The 18,939-nt window shown below is 64.1% G+C and overlaps 1 protein-coding gene across 1 annotated transcript in view; it reads right to left on the bottom strand.

Annotated features, from left to right (window-relative positions):
- CSMD1 (CUB and Sushi multiple domains 1) overlaps positions 1 to 18,939 on the bottom strand; it is a gene marked incomplete at both ends in the record, with an annotated part of 639,423 nt that overhangs the window by 129,746 nt on the left and 490,738 nt on the right. The window contains 2 exons of the mRNA XM_084232118.1: positions 10,799 to 10,876; positions 12,075 to 12,187. Of these exons, the coding sequence (XP_084088244.1) occupies positions 10,799 to 10,876; positions 12,075 to 12,187 (191 nt within the window). The remainder of the gene's footprint in view (positions 1 to 10,798; positions 10,877 to 12,074; positions 12,188 to 18,939) is intronic.

Consider the following 18,939-nt stretch of genomic DNA (forward strand, 5'->3'; position numbering starts at 1 on the left):
TCGTTGATCGAGCGCGCCCAGGCCTGAGCTGCGGACGGCGGGGTCCAGTGCAGGCGCCGCCCCCAACGCGCTCGGGGCCTCAGGCCGCGGCGTCAGGCCTTGTCTCACCGCCCGGGACCCCAGCCCTGCGCTTGTTCTGTCCCCTCCCAGCTCGGAAGACAAGCACCAGAGGACTCGCCCTAGTCCCAGAGCCTAGAACATTCCAGCGTCTGGTTGGAATTTCATAAACATTTGCTGACTGCATAAAGCAGCACCCCTGAAAGGGGACCCCCCCTTAGCTACCTGAAAGCATCATGAGCACTCTCGGGACTATTAAAAATGCTCAAATTCCATTAAAACTCAACGAGAGACACTGGAAGAGCTTCTAGCGGCAAACGACGCTTCCTCGGGGCTCAGGCGCCAGCGCCAGCCCCATCCACCCAGCGGCCTGTGCTCCGTCTCAGCAACGGAGAACTGCAAGTTGCGTGCTGCAAGGTTGGAGCTGTTTTTAGAACTGTGGCCTTTCTAGAGCTTCCTCTTGCCGCGGACCAGCACAGCAGTGAACGATGAGGCCTAAGGGTCACTGCAGGGGGAGGTGCAGCATCCTCTGATGCTGTCTCTGGTCAGCACGGGGTCAGGCACCTGAGCCCAGGTCCCCCTCCAGATGCACCCGCCACAGCTCCCCGGGGCCCGGGGCCGCAATCCCGAGGCTCCAGTTGAAGAACAGCAACTGGAAGAGGCCTGGCCAGGCCCCCCGGTGACCCCAGCACGCTGGGTCTTCAAGGGACTCGGCACGCGTCGTCACATGTTGAAGGGCCACGGCCAATTTGCCAGGTCACTTGGATATTTACTTTGGTTTTCATTCCCAGGTGGAGTCTCGACCCCAGCGAGGTTCAGGCTAAGCCAGCACTTGCTCCCGTGCCTGGAGCTGGCGGCGTCAGCCCACCCATGGGCGCCTCCGCTCGTCACGGGAAACCTGGCGGCGCTTCGGTGACCGGCGTGACCAGCCGGTGCGGCGCTGAGCGGCTGAGCAGGTGGGTCCTGTCAGGGGATGTGACGGGACCTGTGCGTGGGGCTGTGGGTGTGCGGGGCACTGTCGCCGCCGCTGGCTCAGGCGCTCACGCACGCCCAGGCCACGGCGCCCTGCTCCACGGTGTCTTAAGGCAGCTGCAGCTTGAGCTCCCAAGTACTTTGCGTGTGACTTTGTCAGTCAAGGTGTGGACATCACAGAGATGGGGAGCTTATGAATTAACTTTTAGTGGGGTCCAGAAGCCACGTCCGTGGTGTCGGGGTGCGTGGCGTTCGTCTCACACCAAGCACAAGTGTCAGAGCGTGTGCGCGCGGTGTGGGTGCACACATTTTCCAAGCACGCGGGGAATGTGCTTTAAAAATCAAGGAAAAACAAAATCAGTTCTGCAATGTTAAGAGAAATTAAGTTAAAAACAGGGATTAGTGATGATTCTGTGGAAGCTTTAGGGGAGGAACTAACTTTCGCATGAACTCAGAGCGCCCCGCCACCCTGCCCAAGCCAGCGAGACGTCGGGGGGCGGGTGGCGAGAGCCCTGGGGAGGCCCTGGTGAGACTGGCCAGCCTCCCAGAGAGCAGGCAGGAGCTCATGAGGGGTGCAGGTCCCAGCCTCCCCGCAGGCTCGGGAGGTGGCAGGGGGGCCAGTCGGCCAGCTCCACAGGCCCCCGCAGGTCGCCACTCCACCTGCTCCCCACCCTGACGGCCCCTGGCCAGGGCAGGCCCGGCACCTGCCCGCCCTCAGCTGGCTGCTGCCCAGCGCCTGCGGGACTGGTCTGGGGGTCCCGCCTCGCTGGCCTTGGTGAGCGGCTCCGGTGCAGCGTGTCCAGAGCGACACACCAGATCTCGCTCACCGTGTTTTCGTTAATTAAACAAAATCCCTCAAAGAGAGAAACTATTCAACATATGGCTTGTGCGTCCTAAGCCAGTGCACTGCAGACCCGGACATGAAAATGGCCCCGATTTCCCACTTCTGAGAAGCGGCCTGCAGGGCACCCCATTTTTTCTTCTCTTTTTGCAAAGACCAAGTCACCGAACACCTAAAACTTCCAGCCCAGAGTTACCGTAAGTGACGCAAACCTCATTCCCCTGGAGGCTCTGGGCGCAGCGCCCTCGCCTCCCTTCAGGCTTCAGAGCGGGAAAGGGCTTCCCGGTCTCTCTGGCAGTCACCCCCCCGCAGCTCATGGGGCAGCAAGTCTCGTTTTCACAAAGACACAACAGCTGCCTTTTCACACTCCTGTCCCCGGGTGCGACTGTTCTGTGACAGCATCACGATGACAAGTGACTCCCCCGCGTCGGGTCAGCACCGATGGAGAGTCTGCACAGTTGCAAACACAGCTGGGAGGCCCACATTTGCGGGTGCTGGGAGGGACCCCAGGAGGGACCCCTGGAGGGGCCACCACCTGTGGGAGCGCGGCGAGGGGCCTACGGGAGCCGGCTAACCCGCAGGCTCGTGAATTAAGTGGCCCCTGACAAGGACAGAAACATCTTTAAACCACAAAGAAACTGGCTTCCAGTAGAGGACTTGGGGAACTGCAGAAAGGAATCTGGGGTGCCTGATATTGGGGTGACCCAGCAGGAACCTTCCTCGCCTCTAGTGCAGCCCTCAGTCATTTACCAACGAGAAATCAAGGTTCTGGACGTCCAGGGCAGCGCTGGGCACGGGCGAAGACCCCGGGGATCTGGGCAAGAGAAGGGTCGGCTCCACGGGCCACAGAGGCAGCTCGGAGCGGACGGGACAGGCAGCGCCAGGGCAGCGGCACAGAGTGTCTGAGCGAAGGGCCGAGAGGGCACCCCCGCGGGGGTTCGGCCGGGGCTGGCGCGCAGCCTGAGGAAGGCTCGGCCGAGGCCCTCGGGCAGGAGAAAGACAGAAGTAGCCGCCATCAAACAGCCTTTGCACCCGCCTTTCCAGAGTGCAGCTCCCTCTCCCGCGGGCCGGAGCCGCCCTGCGCCCGCTGCGATGATCCACGCGCCGCTGAGTTGTCAGGTCTGACGCAGGCACCCGACCTCCCTGCGCGTCTAAGGCAAACAGTTGTTCCCGTGACCAGCCCAGCCTGGAGGGTTTATTGTTCTCTGCAAACACAGCAAACCCGGAGACGCCCCCCTGCAGGGAGGCTGCGGGATGTGGCAGGGCAAGCGCAAGACAATAACGCCGTTTCTATTAGCGGGACGCGCTTTTCTAACAAGCTCCAATCAATTTCAAGCTCGATTCTACCCATTCCCTTGCCGGCCTCAGGAAGAAGTATCAGCAAACGCCTGAAGTTCCCAGGATGCGCTTGAACTGGGCAGGAAAGTCAGGCGGCGCCAAGCAGCACGCCCCACGGGCCTCCGCGTCTCCAGAGAAAGGGCGTCATAGAGGCGGCAAGTGCGGAAACGTGGCCCCGAGGAGAAGCACAGCTGGCCAGCCCCGAGGAGGAGCACGGCTGGTCAGCCCCGACGAGGAGCTCGGCTGGTCAGCCCCGAGGAGGAGCTCGGCTGGTCAGCCCCGAGGAGGAGCTCGGCTGGTCAGCCCCGACGAGGAGCTCGGCTGGTCAGCCCCGACGAGGAGCTCGGCTGGTCAGCCCCGAGGAGGAGCTCGGCTGGTCAGCCCCGACGAGGAGCTCGGCTGGTCAGCCCCGACGAGGAGCTCGGCTGGTCAGCCCCCGCACAGCGGGGTTCCGGACTCAGCACGAAGCTGCTCGTGCTGCTGGCTTTGGACAAACGCGTCTCTGGCCATCAAGCCCCTTCCTGCTCTGTGCTTAGCAGGGCCCTCGGGTGCAGGGCCCCCCAGAAGCGCAGCCCGTGGGGTGCTGCTGCATGGCACTGTCTGGGCAGCACTTGAGGTGCTGCTGGGGACCGGGGTCCAGGCAGCGTGGACGTCTTGAGCCAGGACTGGGTCCCGGGCGAGGGGACTCCTGGGGACTCACTGGCCGGGCCAGGCACACCTTCCTTCCCCTGGTCCTGTGCGGCCTCTGCTCTAGCATGGGAGAGTTATGATGTCCACCTTGTGGGGTGGCCAGAGGGGAGGGGACAGGTGGTCAGCAGGGGCTGGGGAGGAGCCCTCACTCACGCTATGACCCTGCCGCCTAGGAGCCCAGCCAGAGCCCAGTGCAGGGCGGCCTGGCGGCCTTCCCGGGTCATGTGGCTGGGTTTGCAACGCGTGAGCAAGCGGGACAGCTGGGTACCCCTCAGAGTGAGACCCAGAGTCAGGGCTGCAGGGGATCTGCTCCCGCCCCCTCGCCTCTCGCCCTTGTCTGGTGCCACAGCAGGGCTGTTCCCTGGCCGGCCCCGGAGAAACCCGAGGCCTGAAACGCTCCCTCTGCCGGGCCGGCCCCGAGCCGAGTCTCCATCAAAGTCTCTGAGTCACTCCCTGGGTGGGATCGAACTCGGGCCACCATGGAGGGCCTTCGAGGTGGTAGTGCTGAGACTTACCCCCTAGGCCATGAGGGAGGCCCCAAAATTTATATTTTAAAAGTCTGGGGAAACTGTTGCATAGCACAGATTCTGGCTGCAGAGACGAGCTTGCTACAGGGAGTCACGGCCACTGCGTACTCAGCGGCATCCAGGTGCCCGGACGGCCCCGTCCCTCAGGGGGAGACTCGGGCGTTACCCAAAGAAGTGGGTGGAAGACTGGGAGGAGGCGGCCACGCAGGGAGGACAGGAGCCAGGGGAGGGCGGTCAGCACAAGGACAGCTGGCATGTGTGCACGCACGGGCACCGCGTGTGCTGTTTGTACATCTGTGTGTATCTGTGCACACATGTGCACCGTGGCCTTCCTCTGTGTTGCTTTGTGTGCTGATTGCATGCATGACATGCGGGGGCATGTGAGTGCATGATGTGTGGTGAACAAGTGTGTTGACACTTGTGTGCACATGTTCAATGTGGGCAGGCACCTGGGTGCACTGTGCGTGTGAGTGGGGGCTGTGGGCGTGTGCTCTCACGGGGCACGTGCATGGGGGGTGCTGGCTGTCAGGGGCCGAGGCTGGGGAAGCCGGGAGGCCTCCCCGGGGCTCAGAACAGCCCAGTTCCCAGGTGCATCCTTTGCAGACTTTGACACTTCGATCTCGAGCGATTTTGTAGTGCTTTACACAGAACTTGCACATTAAACCCCTTTGCTGAGTAAGAAAATATGAAAAGGAGCTGCTGACACCGTCCGTGTGCTCAGCTCGTTTTAGCAAAGTGCCCGCCGGGAACCGGCCACGAGCGGCTGTCCCAGTCCCGGAAGCGGGAGTCTGCCCTTCTGCTGTGACAGCGCCCGCGGCAGGGGCAGAGGACGCTGACAGGGCATCATCCATTCATTTCCACTGGGAGGAAAGGAAGTGGTCATTCTGGAGGCTGATGGTATTGAGGAAAATCTGGGCCTGTTTCATAAGAACACGCGGAGACATGCTGGCGCGCGTCTGCACGGCCGAGGGGCGCGGGGAGAAACCACGTGGAAGCCGCTCCCTCGGCCGAAGCCCCCGGCCAGTTCAGTCCCGGGCCGGGGAGCGACCCGACCGCAGGACGCAGCAGACCTCGCCTGTGTCCCTGCCGCGCCCCTCAGCGTGGGTTTCATTCAGTCCACTGCCCCGGGAACAGCACGGAGCCCGAGACTACAGCGCCGCAAATGTTACAGATGATTCTTCCGTGGATTCTGGCGCGTTGTGCCCCAGGGTGAGGAATGGAAGTTTGCTGGGAAGATAAATCACAGCGAAACCCCGTTCCGAGCGCCCTGGGCGCGTGACAAGCGGGGTGCAGACGGCGGTCAGCCGGCAGCCTCGGCAGTTTACAACAGGGGTCTCCTGCCCCTGCCCGGGGCCGCCGCTCCATCTTCCCCGACGCGGCGCCCGGTGCTGCTGTTCTTCGCGGTCTTGTTTTTAAGGGTAGCGGGTGAACAAGCTCGCGACGCACGGAGCCCGCTTCGCGGACGCACAGAAACGCGGGGTCTCCTCCCGGCCAGCAGCCCCGGGCCCTGCGAGCGCTCAGGCCAGAAAACGGTGCAACGACTTTCTTGGGGGGCGTGTGGGAAATTTCTTACATTCGAACCTTCATTTCGTTAAAGCCGTGCTTTTCACACGCACTGAGAAAGGATCTGATGTGGGCGTGGCGCGGTTTGTGCTATTTTCCACGCCCTCGAGGCGGCCGGCTCCAAGCACGAGGGAGCTGGTCTCAGGAGGCAGAACGCCCCGCAAGGACGGTCAGTGCGCAGTCCTCCGTGCTCACAGAGGGGGCACGCCCCTCCGCACACGCACTCACACACAATGCACACACAGACATGTAACACAACATGCAGTGCACAGACACGCGACACACACAATGCACACATACATGCACGTAGCACATGGGCAACGCGTGCATACACTTTACTGATCACCTAATGTCGTGATCTTAGCTTATGTCTTACTTGCCATGTATTTTCACAGAGCTTAAAATAGAACTTATTTTGGGCCTCCCTGGTGGCGCAGGGGTTCAGTCTCAGCGCTGTGAAGCGATCGGCAGCCACTGCAGCAGGAGTTCAGTCCCCGGACAGGGAGCTACCCACACGGCGCGGCAGACCTCTCCTGCCTCCCCCTGCTCCCCTCAGCACCGTGCTTCGGTCCTTCTGCCTGTTCTGCCCCCCGTTCTGTCTCTGGTGAATCCTCTCACCCCCCCACCTCTGGCCTGCACCCCAACTCCTTGATGCATAAATAAATAAAATAAATCTTACGTATATAATATATAAAACTTATTTTTCTTCTGCAGCAAAAACTACCACTGCCTGCCTCTCTCCGTGAGCTTTCTGTTTATGAACTGAACTCAATGAAGTGTCAATGAACTGAACTAAAACTGAAAAAAATAAGTGATATTCCAAATAAATATAATCATTTATAATTAAATTATCTTCTAATCCAACGAGTATGATGATTAATTTGGATTAGAAAAAAAAATGGGGAATACTTTCAAATACTGAAACATCATCGTTTTAGAGGTGAGAGTGTGACTCTGCAGGCAAAGCAGCGGTAAAGAACATGAAATTGCCCATTTTAAACCTAAAAATATGCAGTCAATTAGATATAAAAGATTAAGAATTTTGGAAAAGATCAGTTAGCAATTTGTACAACAGATGTCTTTTACTCTTTCACATTTGAATTCAGCTTCACTTCTGTAATTTCGGGGTTACCACCCACAGCTCATTTGAATTCCCAGGAAATCTGGCACCCATGGGGGTGCCGAGTGAGGACCTTCACCCGACTCTCTGCCTTGCACACAGGCCAGAGTCCAACCCGGGCCGGACACCGGCCCCAGGTCAGGACAGAGGCGCGGCTCACGGGGCGAGCTCTGGGCCAGCAGGCGGCCTCGCGGTGGGCCCAGCCCGGGGCGCAGGAACGGCCTGGCGGGAAGGCCCGGGGCCAGGCCACTGCCCGCAGCGATGGGGAGGGTGTGGTGCAGGGCAGGGCCGTGCGGGCCTGGGGGAGGGCGCCTCCCGGTCCCCGGGGACTCGCCTGGCGTGCAGCTCAAGCTGGTGACACCGAAGGGGACCTTGGCAGTCCCAGGTCAGCTGCCACCTCCTTGGGGTGCCTCAGAAGGCGCCACCTCAGGGAAGGGGGTGGGGTCAGAATCCTTCCTGCAGATTCTGTTAACGCTTCCCGGAACCTACAGTCAATTCAGAGGAGACGGTGGCTGTGGGGGGGGGGGCAGGTGCGCGGGACATCTCTCTCGTCCACACCCAAGGCCACAACCCCACGGCCCTCGGGGTCCGCCTTTCTGATCGTGAGGTGGGAGTGCTGATTTCTTATAAAATTTCACAAAAATACATGTGACACGTTGCGCTCCTACAAAGCACCAAGCGATGGAAATACTAAGAGCACGTGCTCCTGGGGGCCGAAGCCTTTGCCGAGTCACCGTGGCGATAAACAGGCACCCCTGGCACTCGGAGGGGAGCTGCTCCCTCCCCGCGGCCGCGGACGCCCACGGAAGCGTCCCGCCGCTCCTGGACCAGGTCCGTCACCTCGCCCCGCGTGCCTGGAGGGGCGCTGGGTCTCGCGCGATCCCGCACGAAGATGCGCATTAGTGACGGACACGCCGTCCAGCGCAGCCCGTGGCCAGCAGAGCCGCTCCCCGGCAGACAGCGGTTCCCGCCAGGGCAAGTCTCCCCCCGCGTTTCAGATGTTCTCTCCCGGCGGTGACAGAGCCTGGTTGGAAGCTGCGGGCGCAATTCTCTGACCTGGCGCGTGAGGCGCCTGCACCACCTCGCGTGCTCCAGCGCACGGGGGCGGAAAGCTCGGCCTCTCAGTGGCCAAACCCCGTGTTACTGCGTTTGCGATGGAACAGAGGAGAGGGGGCCATTACCCTCTTGCTTCATCCAACCTTTCCCCACGGGTGCAGGTTAATGGGACGATCATTTCTCCTACTGTCCGGACCTGCTTCACAGCAGGATCCAGGGCGCCGAGCGCCGAGCCCAGCCCGGAGGAGGGGGTTCTCTGCAGCAGTCACTCCTCACTGCGGCTGCCCCCGGCCTGCCAGTCACAGGCAATTACATCCAACAACATCTTCAAAAACAAAACCGGAGAAGGAACATTTCTAGGCATTTGGTACCAAACCTTGTTGCCGCCACACGGCAACGCGTGGGCTTCTGGGGTGGGTGGGTGAGGAGAGCGCGTCAGTCCCTGACTCACCCCTGGAGCTCAGGCGCAGCCGAGCATCTGGCTCGGGCAGTGACCAGAGCGAAGGCCAGTGGCGAGGGCTTCCGGGCAGAGCCTCGGGGCGACCCGGGCGGCGCATCCGGCCAGGGACTGGGGTGGGCAGACCGGCTCCTCTCAACCCGGGCTTCGGTGCTGGGGCTCCGGCCCCCGTTAGCAGCCTGGCCGTCGCTCCTCACGGAGACGAGGACAGCGCCGTCGGCCCGCGGTCTGCAGGCTCTGGAGCCCGGGGGGACGTCCCAGCCCCCGTCGCGCGCGGCAGCGACGCAGAGAGGCAGCGTCCTGGCTGCAACTGAGCCCCTGTCTGGGCGCAAGGCGTGTCCCTCCTCTGGGAAACGCCTAACTCCGCTTCCCGGTCACCCCTCTGCTGAATAACCCGTCGCGCCGCCCGCGACCGCGTTGCTGACCTGCCAAGACTCCGGCGCCTTCAGCTCCTCATTTCCCTAGAGACTCGTTCTCACGTCTGACAAAGTCCAGCTCAGCCCTGCGGGGAGCAGGACAGGCCTAAAGCCCGCGTGTGATTCGGTGTCGGTCCCGTCGCGGGAGCAGAGACCCGCTTAGGCCCCGGCCCGACGCAGAGCCGCGGCCGGGGCTGGGGGCGCCATGGGGCTGCGCCGGCCGCAGGGGACCCTGCGCCTGGGTCTCCTTCCTGCGGCCACTTCGGCCCGGTCCCACCACACACGGCCGCTCCAGGGTCGTGTACACGCCGCCTCCCCGGGGGCATCCTGAACTAGCAGTGCCCAGACGTCAGACTTTGTTTTCAAGGAGTTCTCCCCTGCCCCTCGGCCCCCATCAGCAGAGGTCGTGCCAGAACACTCAGGGCGTCTGCTTGGGGCCAGGGCCTGAGCTGCTCTTGGGCTTGGGGGTCCCTCCCTTGGGACACTGAGTGTTTCGGGGCCCCTGAATTGCACAACTTGAAGCCCGGACACCATGGTGGCGGGGCCGGGAGGGGGTTCATCCCAGGGAATGGCCCGGGCAAGTCTGTGCCGTCCTGCAGGAGCCGGAGATGCCCTCTCTGCCTCTCTGCCTCTCTGTCTCTCTGTCTCGGTCTCGCTCCCCCGTGATGCCAGGAGAAGACACTGTCCACGAACCAGCAGACGGGTCTCGCAGGACAGGGGTCTGCGCCGTGACCGGGACCCCAGCCTCAGGGCTCAGGGGTTCCTGGAGGTGCCCGGCGTGAGGCTCTGCTTTGCCCCGAGGGGTCCGGGACACCGTGCCTGAGGCTGTTCCCTGGGGACCCGGTCCCCGCTCAGCCTTGAGCGCTGACTCAGACCCTTGGGGGGCGCCGGCCGGGGACCCAGCACCTGCAGACACCAGCGTGGGCCCGCAGAGAGCAGCAGAGGCCACCCGCCGCGTCACGCGGCAGCAGGGGTGCGCGCGCTTTGTCTGCTTGTTAGATCTGGAGGCACTTTTGTCACAAGCAAAACCTCGTGCAACACCCACTACATCACGCAGGGGATCGCGGGACCGTTACATCGCACCCCTCGTCGGGCACCTCGCACCGGCTGCCAGGATGAAGCACGCAGATCCCGACACTGCTGGGGGCACCGGAGAGCGGGCGGGGGGCACCGGAGAGCAGGGAGGGAAGAAAATGGGTGGGGGGAGCACCGGAGAGCAGGAAGGGGGAGCACTGGAGAGCGGGAGGGACGGCACCCCAGGAAACTCCCAGGAGCAGGCGGCAGAGTGAGGACCTGACCATCTAGGGCAGGGTCGGGGCTGGGGAGAGCCTGGGGAGCTGCGGGGGAGCACGGGGGAAGCATCAGGGGAGCACGGGGGAGCTGCAGGGGAGCACGGGAGGAGCATGGAGGGAGCACGGGGGAGCTGCAGGGGAGCACGGGAGGAGCATGGAGGGAGCACGGGGGCTGTGACAGGACAAGTGTCTCAGGCGTAAGAACACAACACAGGTGGGCTGCTGGCTGCGGCTGGGCCCCAGGGAGGCCTCGAGGGGTGGACACCCGGCGCCTGCCTTCCGCAGGGGTGTGGGTGGCCCCGTGAGGGTGAGAGGAAGGCTGCTCAGACACCCCGTAGAGGGGCAGGGACCCTGTTCCAGCCCTGTGGGGTCAGTGGTCAGTGCATCCCCTCCCAGAAAACACTCCCGGGCCGAGCCTGAGTGGCCGCAGCCATGCCCGCCCGAGCGGCCGCCGCAGCGAGGGACTCACACACGGAGTGCTTGTGGCTGCCGTCCTTGCTGGGGAGCACCTTCACGCCTCTGGACTTGAGCTCGATGGCCTTTTTCACTGCAAGAGAGAAATCAGGCCATTAGCAGGCAGGACGAGGAGGGCGCCCATGCCAGGGTGCCCGGGAGCTGCCCCCACCCGCCCACGCAGACAGGAAGCTCCAGGGCCCTCTGCCCCTCCACAGTGAGGCCCCTGCCCCCCGTCCCTGCTGCTGGTGGGTCTCGGGGCCCCTCCCGCAGCTTCCCTGGGGGGTGCAGAGTCCGGGAGTCCCCTGAGGGGCCTGTCCTGGCACCTTCAGGCCTGCAGGAAATTGGCAGCTGTGTGCGGTTCAATGCACTGACAACACCCGTAGAAGAGGGAGGGCTTGTGGGGGTGTGGGGCCTGCAGGGGCCTGCGGGAGGGTGGGGCGTCTGCAGGGGGGTGCAGGGAACTCTGTCTCCGCCCAGCCCCGCGGCCGGGCACAGCGGCACGCGTGGGATGCAGCGCCAGGAGGAAGCTCTGCCGGCCACCCGGAGCGCTCTTAGTGCAGTGACTTGAGACAGGCCCGGGTCTGCGGCGCTGCTTCCCCACGGCAGCTTTCTAAGCTCATCTGTTTTGAGCATGACTTTAAATTTCTAGGAGTCAACTTTCATTTATAAAATATGACGCGATTTCTGGAGGAACAAGGCGAAGACGTGGAGGCCTGAGTGCAGCGGGGGGAGTTTTGCGACCGCTCAGGGAGGCGCTTTGCCATTTTCAACACCCGGCGTTTAAGCTCTAACCACTCAAAACGCACAACGACTCCACTCACTCCCCAGGGCGCCGCCGACCCTGCCTGGACGTGAGCCGTCCGGGACGCGCCCCAGAGGTGAGACGGACAGAGCCTGGCGGCGGTGTCTGTTGTGATGGCCACTGCACGGCCAGCCGCTGGGTCTGTGTGGCTGGTGACGCGACCGTGCGCCGGATCCCCCCCGCCACACGCTGCTGTCCCCACGGCAGCGAGGAGGTGATGGCCTGGCGGCGGAAGGCGGGGGGAGGCAGTCGCCATTTCCGCCAAGACGTGTTTACGCGGGGAACTTGGCAACAGCCCCAGGCCAGCCGGAGAGCGCGGAGGCCACGATTTCAGGAATAACATTTCCTAGCAAGGCCTCCCCGCGGCCTCCACAGACCCAGAGGCGCGCTCGCGCCACACCCCTCGCGCCGCCTTCAGGAGAGAAGCCGAGGTCCGGGCCGGACGGCCGAGCCTTTCCTGGCGCTTGCTGTGGAGACGGCGTCTCACCTTGGAACTGCGCGCTGAAGCCCTTGCGCCGGTGGTTGCTGTCGGACGTGAAGTGCACGCGCAGCCAGTTCTTGCTGCTGATCACTGGGGACGGGAGCTTCATGCCGGTCAGCCTGCGGGGACAGAGGAGACGCGTCACACTCGGCAGCACCCCGGAACCGGCTCCCACCCGACTGCGTGAGGCTCCCCAGCAGCGGGGGAGGGCGTGTGGGCGCTGGAGCTGGGACCCCACTCTGCTGACCCCGAGGGGGTGCATCACCAACACCCCTCACTGCGCCCCAGGCCAGGGACGGGAAGGGGGGATCTGTGGTGTCACCAGCAACTCGGCCGCCGCCCGAGCTGGGAGAATCAGGCAGAGGACGCAACGCTGCCTTTTATGTCTGGCCCTCGGCAGCTCTGCTCACCGGACACCAGCTCAAATGCCGGCGTCAGCGGCCCAGCCCCCGCCCCAGGTCCGGGGCGCTGTCCTGGCGAGGGCCGAGAGCCCCCTAGGGCGCGGCAGCCAGGGCCTCGGAGGCTCGGGGTGGAATGAGGATGCGCTGCGGCAGGCAGCACATCGACAATCAAATCTTTCAGAGATAAAAGTAAAATAATGCATTCAATAAAATATGTGTAAAAGTAAAATATTAAATAAATCCCTTAAAAATAACTGACCTGTGGTTAGGCCTTTAGACACCCAACCCTCATTCCATGGGGACAGAGAGGAGCGGCAGCTCGCTTCCCCCACAGAGGCCGCCGCCGTGGCGGGGGAGGACGAGCCGGCTCAGCAGCGAGGGAGCACCTGCGGCAGGTGACACGCACAGGTGTGCGGGCAACTATGTGCCGGCTCCCCCGGCGCTAGGGGTGCTGTGCAGAGGCCACGTGCAGCCCCCGCCTGCGCCAGGGCCGGTGGAGCTGGGCGTGTGCTCTCCGCCGTAGTCTGTGGCCGCACGGGGACCCCTAGAGCAGGGCGGGGCGGCACAGGTGCAGGCAGGTGCTGTGTGGGGTTCCCGCCTGCTCGGCCCACCTCCTGGCAGAGAAGCTGCGGCGGGGAGATGCGGCCGGCCTTGGGGGTCAGGGGTTCAGTGTCTACTCTGGGGCTTAATGAAAGTGTGAGTGTCCACATCGCACAGAATTGCCCGCTCCGCGCCAGGCCCTTCTCCAGGTCTGTCCGCACAGGCCCGCGGGCCCCTGCGGCTTCGCCCCTGTGCGTGCTCGAGCTGCCCTCACAGATCTTTGCCACATTAAGTCCTTCTCGAATTTCAAAGCTTTTGCAAAAGAGGTTCCCTCCAGAAGGGCCTCCTCCTACCGTCTTGGAAGCAGCCGCCCTGGCCTCCTCCACCCCAGCGCCGCTCCACAGGCTCCGCGGACCCGGCAGGGGCTCCCTGGCACCCTGCAGGGCGAGCCCAGGGGGCGGCGGCGCCATCAGCTCCCCCAGCGTCTGCACACGCCCGAGTCGCATCAGCGCTGCGCTGAGCGGTCACTGCGCTCTTACTTTTGCTCATGATGCGAGCTACTGGGCCAGCAGGCGCCTGGGACCACGCGGATTTGAGATCGTTCAGGGCGACCATCCCGGCTTTGCTCGCACAGATTTCCCACTCGCCTCGGGGGCTGCCAAGCGCGAGGCCGCCTGGCTCACATCCGCCTCCCGGATTCCCCGAGCGTCACGGGCCCAAACCACCAAGAGCACTCACGGAAGCGGCGGGAAGGCCCCGAACAGGGCGGGCCGGGGGGGCAGGCGAGGCCGTGAGCGGCCAGGGCCAGGCCCAGCGGCAGCGGGACTTGAGCGCGGCCACACATGCTGAGAACACGCCCAGGGGGCGGGCGGAGACGCGGGGAGAGGCTGTGACAAACCCCGAGCTCGCAAGCCCAAGGGCTGGACCTCAGGATTGCGGGGACGAGCCCGGGAGCGGCCGTGCAGACCCGTGATGAGATGCGACAGGGACGAGCCGGGGGTCGGCCTCTCCGCGGGCTGCTGGCCCGCAGCCCGCGCTACTGGCCTCACAGGACACACCGCTTGCCGGAGCGCCCACACCCGCTCGGCCGAGGGGCCGGGGGCTTCCGCGCGTAGCCCGGGTCCTCCCGGGATGCGTGATCTTGGTGGCCGCAAACCCGTCTGGATCTAAACCGGCGACTTAGAAAACAAAACCTCCAAGGCCTGTTTCTAATCCTGTCTGATCCAGGGCGGCACCGAGGTTTGCAGCAGGAAAACCGCGCCTGGCTCGGCTGCCACCCGCGCGGTCACAGCAGCTGGCGCGGCGCTGGACTGCAGGTCGCCAAGGCCGGCCGACTCCTTCGTGACAGGAGACGCCGCAGGACAGGCGCCCGCAGGACAGGCGTCCATCGTGAACACACACGCAGCTTAACACTAAGCTCCCGGCCGTCGGGGGACCCGGTGACGACACGGACACTTGAGGACACTTGAGGTCCCCAGGGTCTGTGGCTCTGAACCCCGGCATTGAGGTGGGGGTGGGTGGGGTGGATGATGGAAAACCATAATGAACTCGGGACGAACACCAGCTGAGGGTCAGCCCGGCCGTTACCTCTGCCGCAGCTTGGTCGCGGCACGAGCCCTTCCACAGGCAGGCGCTGCTCAGGGTCCCCGCGGGAAGCCCCGGGCTGGCGTGCTGTCCGCGGGTGGGAGGAGCGGAGAGGCCAGTCCTGACTCAGCTCTCGCTGAGCTCGCCCGAGGCCCCTCCTCCACCGCGCTGTCCTCCTCGAGCGCTCTGGCTCTTTCTGCACGTGCTCACCGACTCATGCCCCTCACGCCTGGAAATGCCTGCTGTCTCCTCCCAGAGCCCGAGGGTGCAGGCGCCCTTCTCAGACGCCGCCTCACACCTGCCGTCACCCGGCCTCCCCCGACCCGCCAGCCTCGTGCTTCCCTGTGCCTCATCCGTCCAGGCTGGGCTCACGTGCCCGGGCTCGCGCCAGGGAGAGCGACTCCTGCAGACGCCTCGGCCAGGGCGCCACCGGACGCGTCCCCGCATCTGATTCAGCGGCGTGCAGAGGCCTGGGTTGTGACGCGGCTGGTGGCCGCGGCCTGCTCCCCGGGTGCACGCTGGGCGTGCGGGACAGCGCTGTCCACGCGCGCCCCCGGCTGCTCGGGCTGGTCCTGCTGTGCTGAGCCGCCGTGGACGAGGGAGGCTGACGCAGAAGCAGGACACGCATGCGTGAACCAGCACCGAGGCCTCGTGTTCCTCTTGGCCATCAGGAGGCCGCTGCTTTCTGCCGTCTCCTAGGTAATCGGCAGCTCGGAAGGAGTTAAAGTTCCCACCATTCCTGCGGGGACGGAGCCAAAAGCATTACACGAAATCACTCTGACCACCGGGAAGGGAAGAGGAATCGCATCTTGACCTCTGCGGCGTCGCGGGGCGTCCCAGGCGCGGGGCCTGCTTGCTGTTCTGACGAGCAGGAGGGAGTGTGTGCCCGGGGCCGGCCGCACCCACAAAGCTCAGGTCCACAGGCGAGGTGGAAGGCTTCGCTGGAACACACAAGTCAAAACCAAAACTTCACATTCAGAGAATGTGGAGACGCAAACAGGAGTGTGAGCTGGGGCGGGGCGGGGCTCAGGCTGGTCCTCCACTTCCGAGGCACCGGGCAGCAGTGGCCGGGGCGGGGGGCGCCACCCGCAGGGCACATGCCAGCTAGACCAGCCAGCCTGGGATGACGCAGTCAGTGTCAAGAAGGACCCTCTGGGGGTCTCAGGCTTGCTGCTGGTGTCCTGCTCAGCAAACAGGTGGACTTGGGGTGCTGGAGCCCCATCACACGCTCTGTGCAGGAGGCCTCTCTGCGAGGCTTGCTGCATGGACACTGGCCTCTCAGCGGGTGTGTCTCACCTCACCCAGCGCAGCAGCAGCTTCACCCGAGCACCAGCTTCCCGAAATGCAGGCTCCAGGGTCCTGTCCAGCACTCTGGCCATGTGGGCGCCAGTGTCCATGGGCCCCTAGTGGCCCAGGCAGAGGCATGGAGGGGCAGTGGCCAGCCTGTCCCATGGGGTGGGGGGGAGTGGCCTTGTCTGCGTGTGGCTCCAACAGTGTCATCACCTCCTGCTCTGATGCAGGCAGGCCCCCTTCCTCGCCCCTGCCGGTGAGGGTGACGGGCCGACAGCACTGGCCTGAAATCATTTTGTATGAAGGTGGGGGCGGAACAGGCCCATGGAGAGGACCCCTCACGCCTGCTGGCCCTTCTGCTGCCGCCACCCCATTGGCTCCGGCCCCTGCTGAGCTGTCGGGAATGAGGCTGCAGGAGGCCGTGATGGGGTCGGGGCGCCGCGGTCTGCCCCCCCAGTGCACCTCCTGGCTGCCATACAGGTCAGTCACTTCTGGTCGGATCACCCTGGGAGCTTGTGAGGAAAGTGGGGGCAGCCCCTGGTGGGAAGAGTCTCCTGACAAGTGCAGGTCTGGGACGAGGATGCCTGGAGGGTGTCCGGGGGGCTCAGGGCCCCACCCGGGCAGCGCTCCGGACCTCCCACCCGGTGCGCCTCCCGACGCGGCGTGTGGAGGGGCCCTGGCCCAGCCTGCAGAGCGCGTCCGACCAGCCTGCGGGGACAGCCTGAGCGGGGCGGGCGCAGTCACAGAGTCCCCGTGAGCCGGGCGCCCCGGGCCAGCCGCAGGGACCAGCGTCAGGTGAGCTGTTGAGCTGAAGTGGGTCGTTACTTAGCAACAGCAGCGGAGCCTCAGATCCCAGCCCCGTGGAGAAGGGGTGTCACGCGTGGACCCAGCCGGGAGGGGGGGGCAGACGGTTTCGCATCATGCTGTAGGGGTTTTATGTCTTGAAATAATATTTATATATTATTCACCGGGTCCCTTCCACACTCGATGCGAATCTCCCTGAGTGCGCCGTGCGAATCGGCCGTGAGTTTTGTCCAAACAGCCAAGAGCAACCATGTCGGCGAACAAGTGGGTGTTTCAGCCAATGGGGGTGAGGATGGGGCTGGTGTTCCGGGTGCTCGTCCGTCGGACGCGGGGTCCAGCACGTGCAGAACCGGCCCCGGCGCGGCCCGAGAGCTGCCCGAGCTCATCTTCGGGGTCAGCAGAACAAAGATGAGCGTCCAGAGACCCAAGCAGCTGCGCGTCGGGGGGCGGGAACCAACCGTTCAAGGTGTTCTTGAATATTTTGAATTTATATTTTCCCAAACTTTAAATACTTGAGACTGAATCATTTTATTTTTTTTTAACCCAAAGAATGTGAACTTCTGAGCTGCTTTTCTCCAGGCAAACCCGCCCCTGTCGTCACACACACACCCCCTTCCTGCTCGTGGAAAACGTTTTGTGTCATTTATAACCTTTTTGCCTTCACCACTCAGCATTACATAATGAGGGGGTCTGAGAGAAAACTACGCCATCTGGATAAAAATTACACGCACACGTCAAAGTCCAGGGTCAATGACATCCCTTATCTCCCCCGCAGCCTCCAGGATTCATCAGTCAGCCCTGGCCGGCCGAGCTCGCGCGAAACAGCACGGCCGCGGCCAAGCAAGTAGCTCGTGTTCCCAGATGAGCAGAAGGAGGTGGCGGCGCCGCAGCACAGCGTCCTGGGAGCGCCGCGGACGTGGAGAGGCCCCTGGCCGCAGCCACCCCTCCAGGGACCCCGCGGCGCCGACTCACTGGTAAAGAGGGTCCCACAGGCTCAGGCGAGACTGGTCCGGGGACAGCAGACGTGTGTCCATCAGCCCCGGGCCGGGGTGGCCTGCACAGCCGCGGCTGCACACGCCGTCGGCCCCACAGGGAGGCCGTTGTGGAGGCGGCTCCGGCGAAGGCCCCTCCCGTCCCGCCGCACCCTGACCACAGCCGGGCGCCCAGGGGGTGGGCTGTCGGGGGCCACCCCGTCTCCCCGCCTCGTGCACGGACCAAGCCAACTCGGGGTGGCGGGAGGAGCTCACCGCTCTGGGGGCGGAACAGGAGGCGCAGGAGCGTTGGAGGCCTCTGTCCGGCCCCGCCCCACAGGCCCAGCCCCTGCCCCACGCCAGGACGCCAGGCCCCGCCCCGCAGGGCAGCAGAGGGTGACAGGAGATAGTCAGACCGGGTGGGGTCCCCTGCGGCCAAGAGTCCTGCATTCTGCAAACATGGGGTTCCCCGGCAGTAACAGGCAGAAGAGCCGCCGACGTCGCGCGTGGGGCGAGCATGGGGGGCTCACGGCCCGGCTCAGTCTTCACAACACGTGTGGGAGCTAAAACCGGGATTCAGTGAAGGACTCGGCGCACGGCCCTGCCAGCTGTGAGCGGGGAGTGGACACGCACAGCCCTCGCGGGCCGCCTGCTGCTCTCTGCAGCCCCAAGGGGGGCCTGGGGCCTGTCCTGGGCGGGACCTGCGGGGTGGGGGCGGGCGGACGCCTCCAACGCCTTGGTCCTCAAGTCCTGTTCTCGACGGGCAGCGTGACGCCCCTTCTCTCCCCAGGCGGAGGCAGAGCTGAGTCCGGCGTCTCTCACCAGTGGACTCGCTTTCTTTTCTCGAAAGCTGGTGCCGTAGAAACCGGCTCCGGCACATCAGGCAGAAAATCTATTACTAGGGCCAGATCCGCAGCGGCGCCGAGGACGTGCTGGGTTCCTGCAGCCCCCCACGTTCTCTGCCCTTCCTACACCCCAAATGATAAAAGCTGCTCTCAGAGGCCAGACCCGACGGTGCTCCCGGGAAGGGGGGGCTGTTCTCCTGGCCGCGGAGGGGGTGATCACGGGGGACCCGCAGGACGCCTAGGCTGTTCTCCAGCAGAGAGGGAGGCGTCCGAGCTGGCCGGCTCCGACTGCCCGGGGTCTGAGGGCCTCCCACACCTCTGATGGGGTCACTGCAGGCCGCTCACACAGGGCGTCAGCCCTGCGCCTTCCTTGACGCGAATTCAAGGGTGACAGTCTTGTCAGCCTGACCTGGCTGTGCATTTCTGCATAGTGTGA

The sequence above is a fragment of the Talpa europaea genome (assembly GCF_964194135.1).
Source record: "Talpa europaea genome assembly, chromosome: 4".
In the NCBI taxonomy this organism is placed as follows: domain Eukaryota; kingdom Metazoa; phylum Chordata; class Mammalia; order Eulipotyphla; family Talpidae; genus Talpa; species Talpa europaea.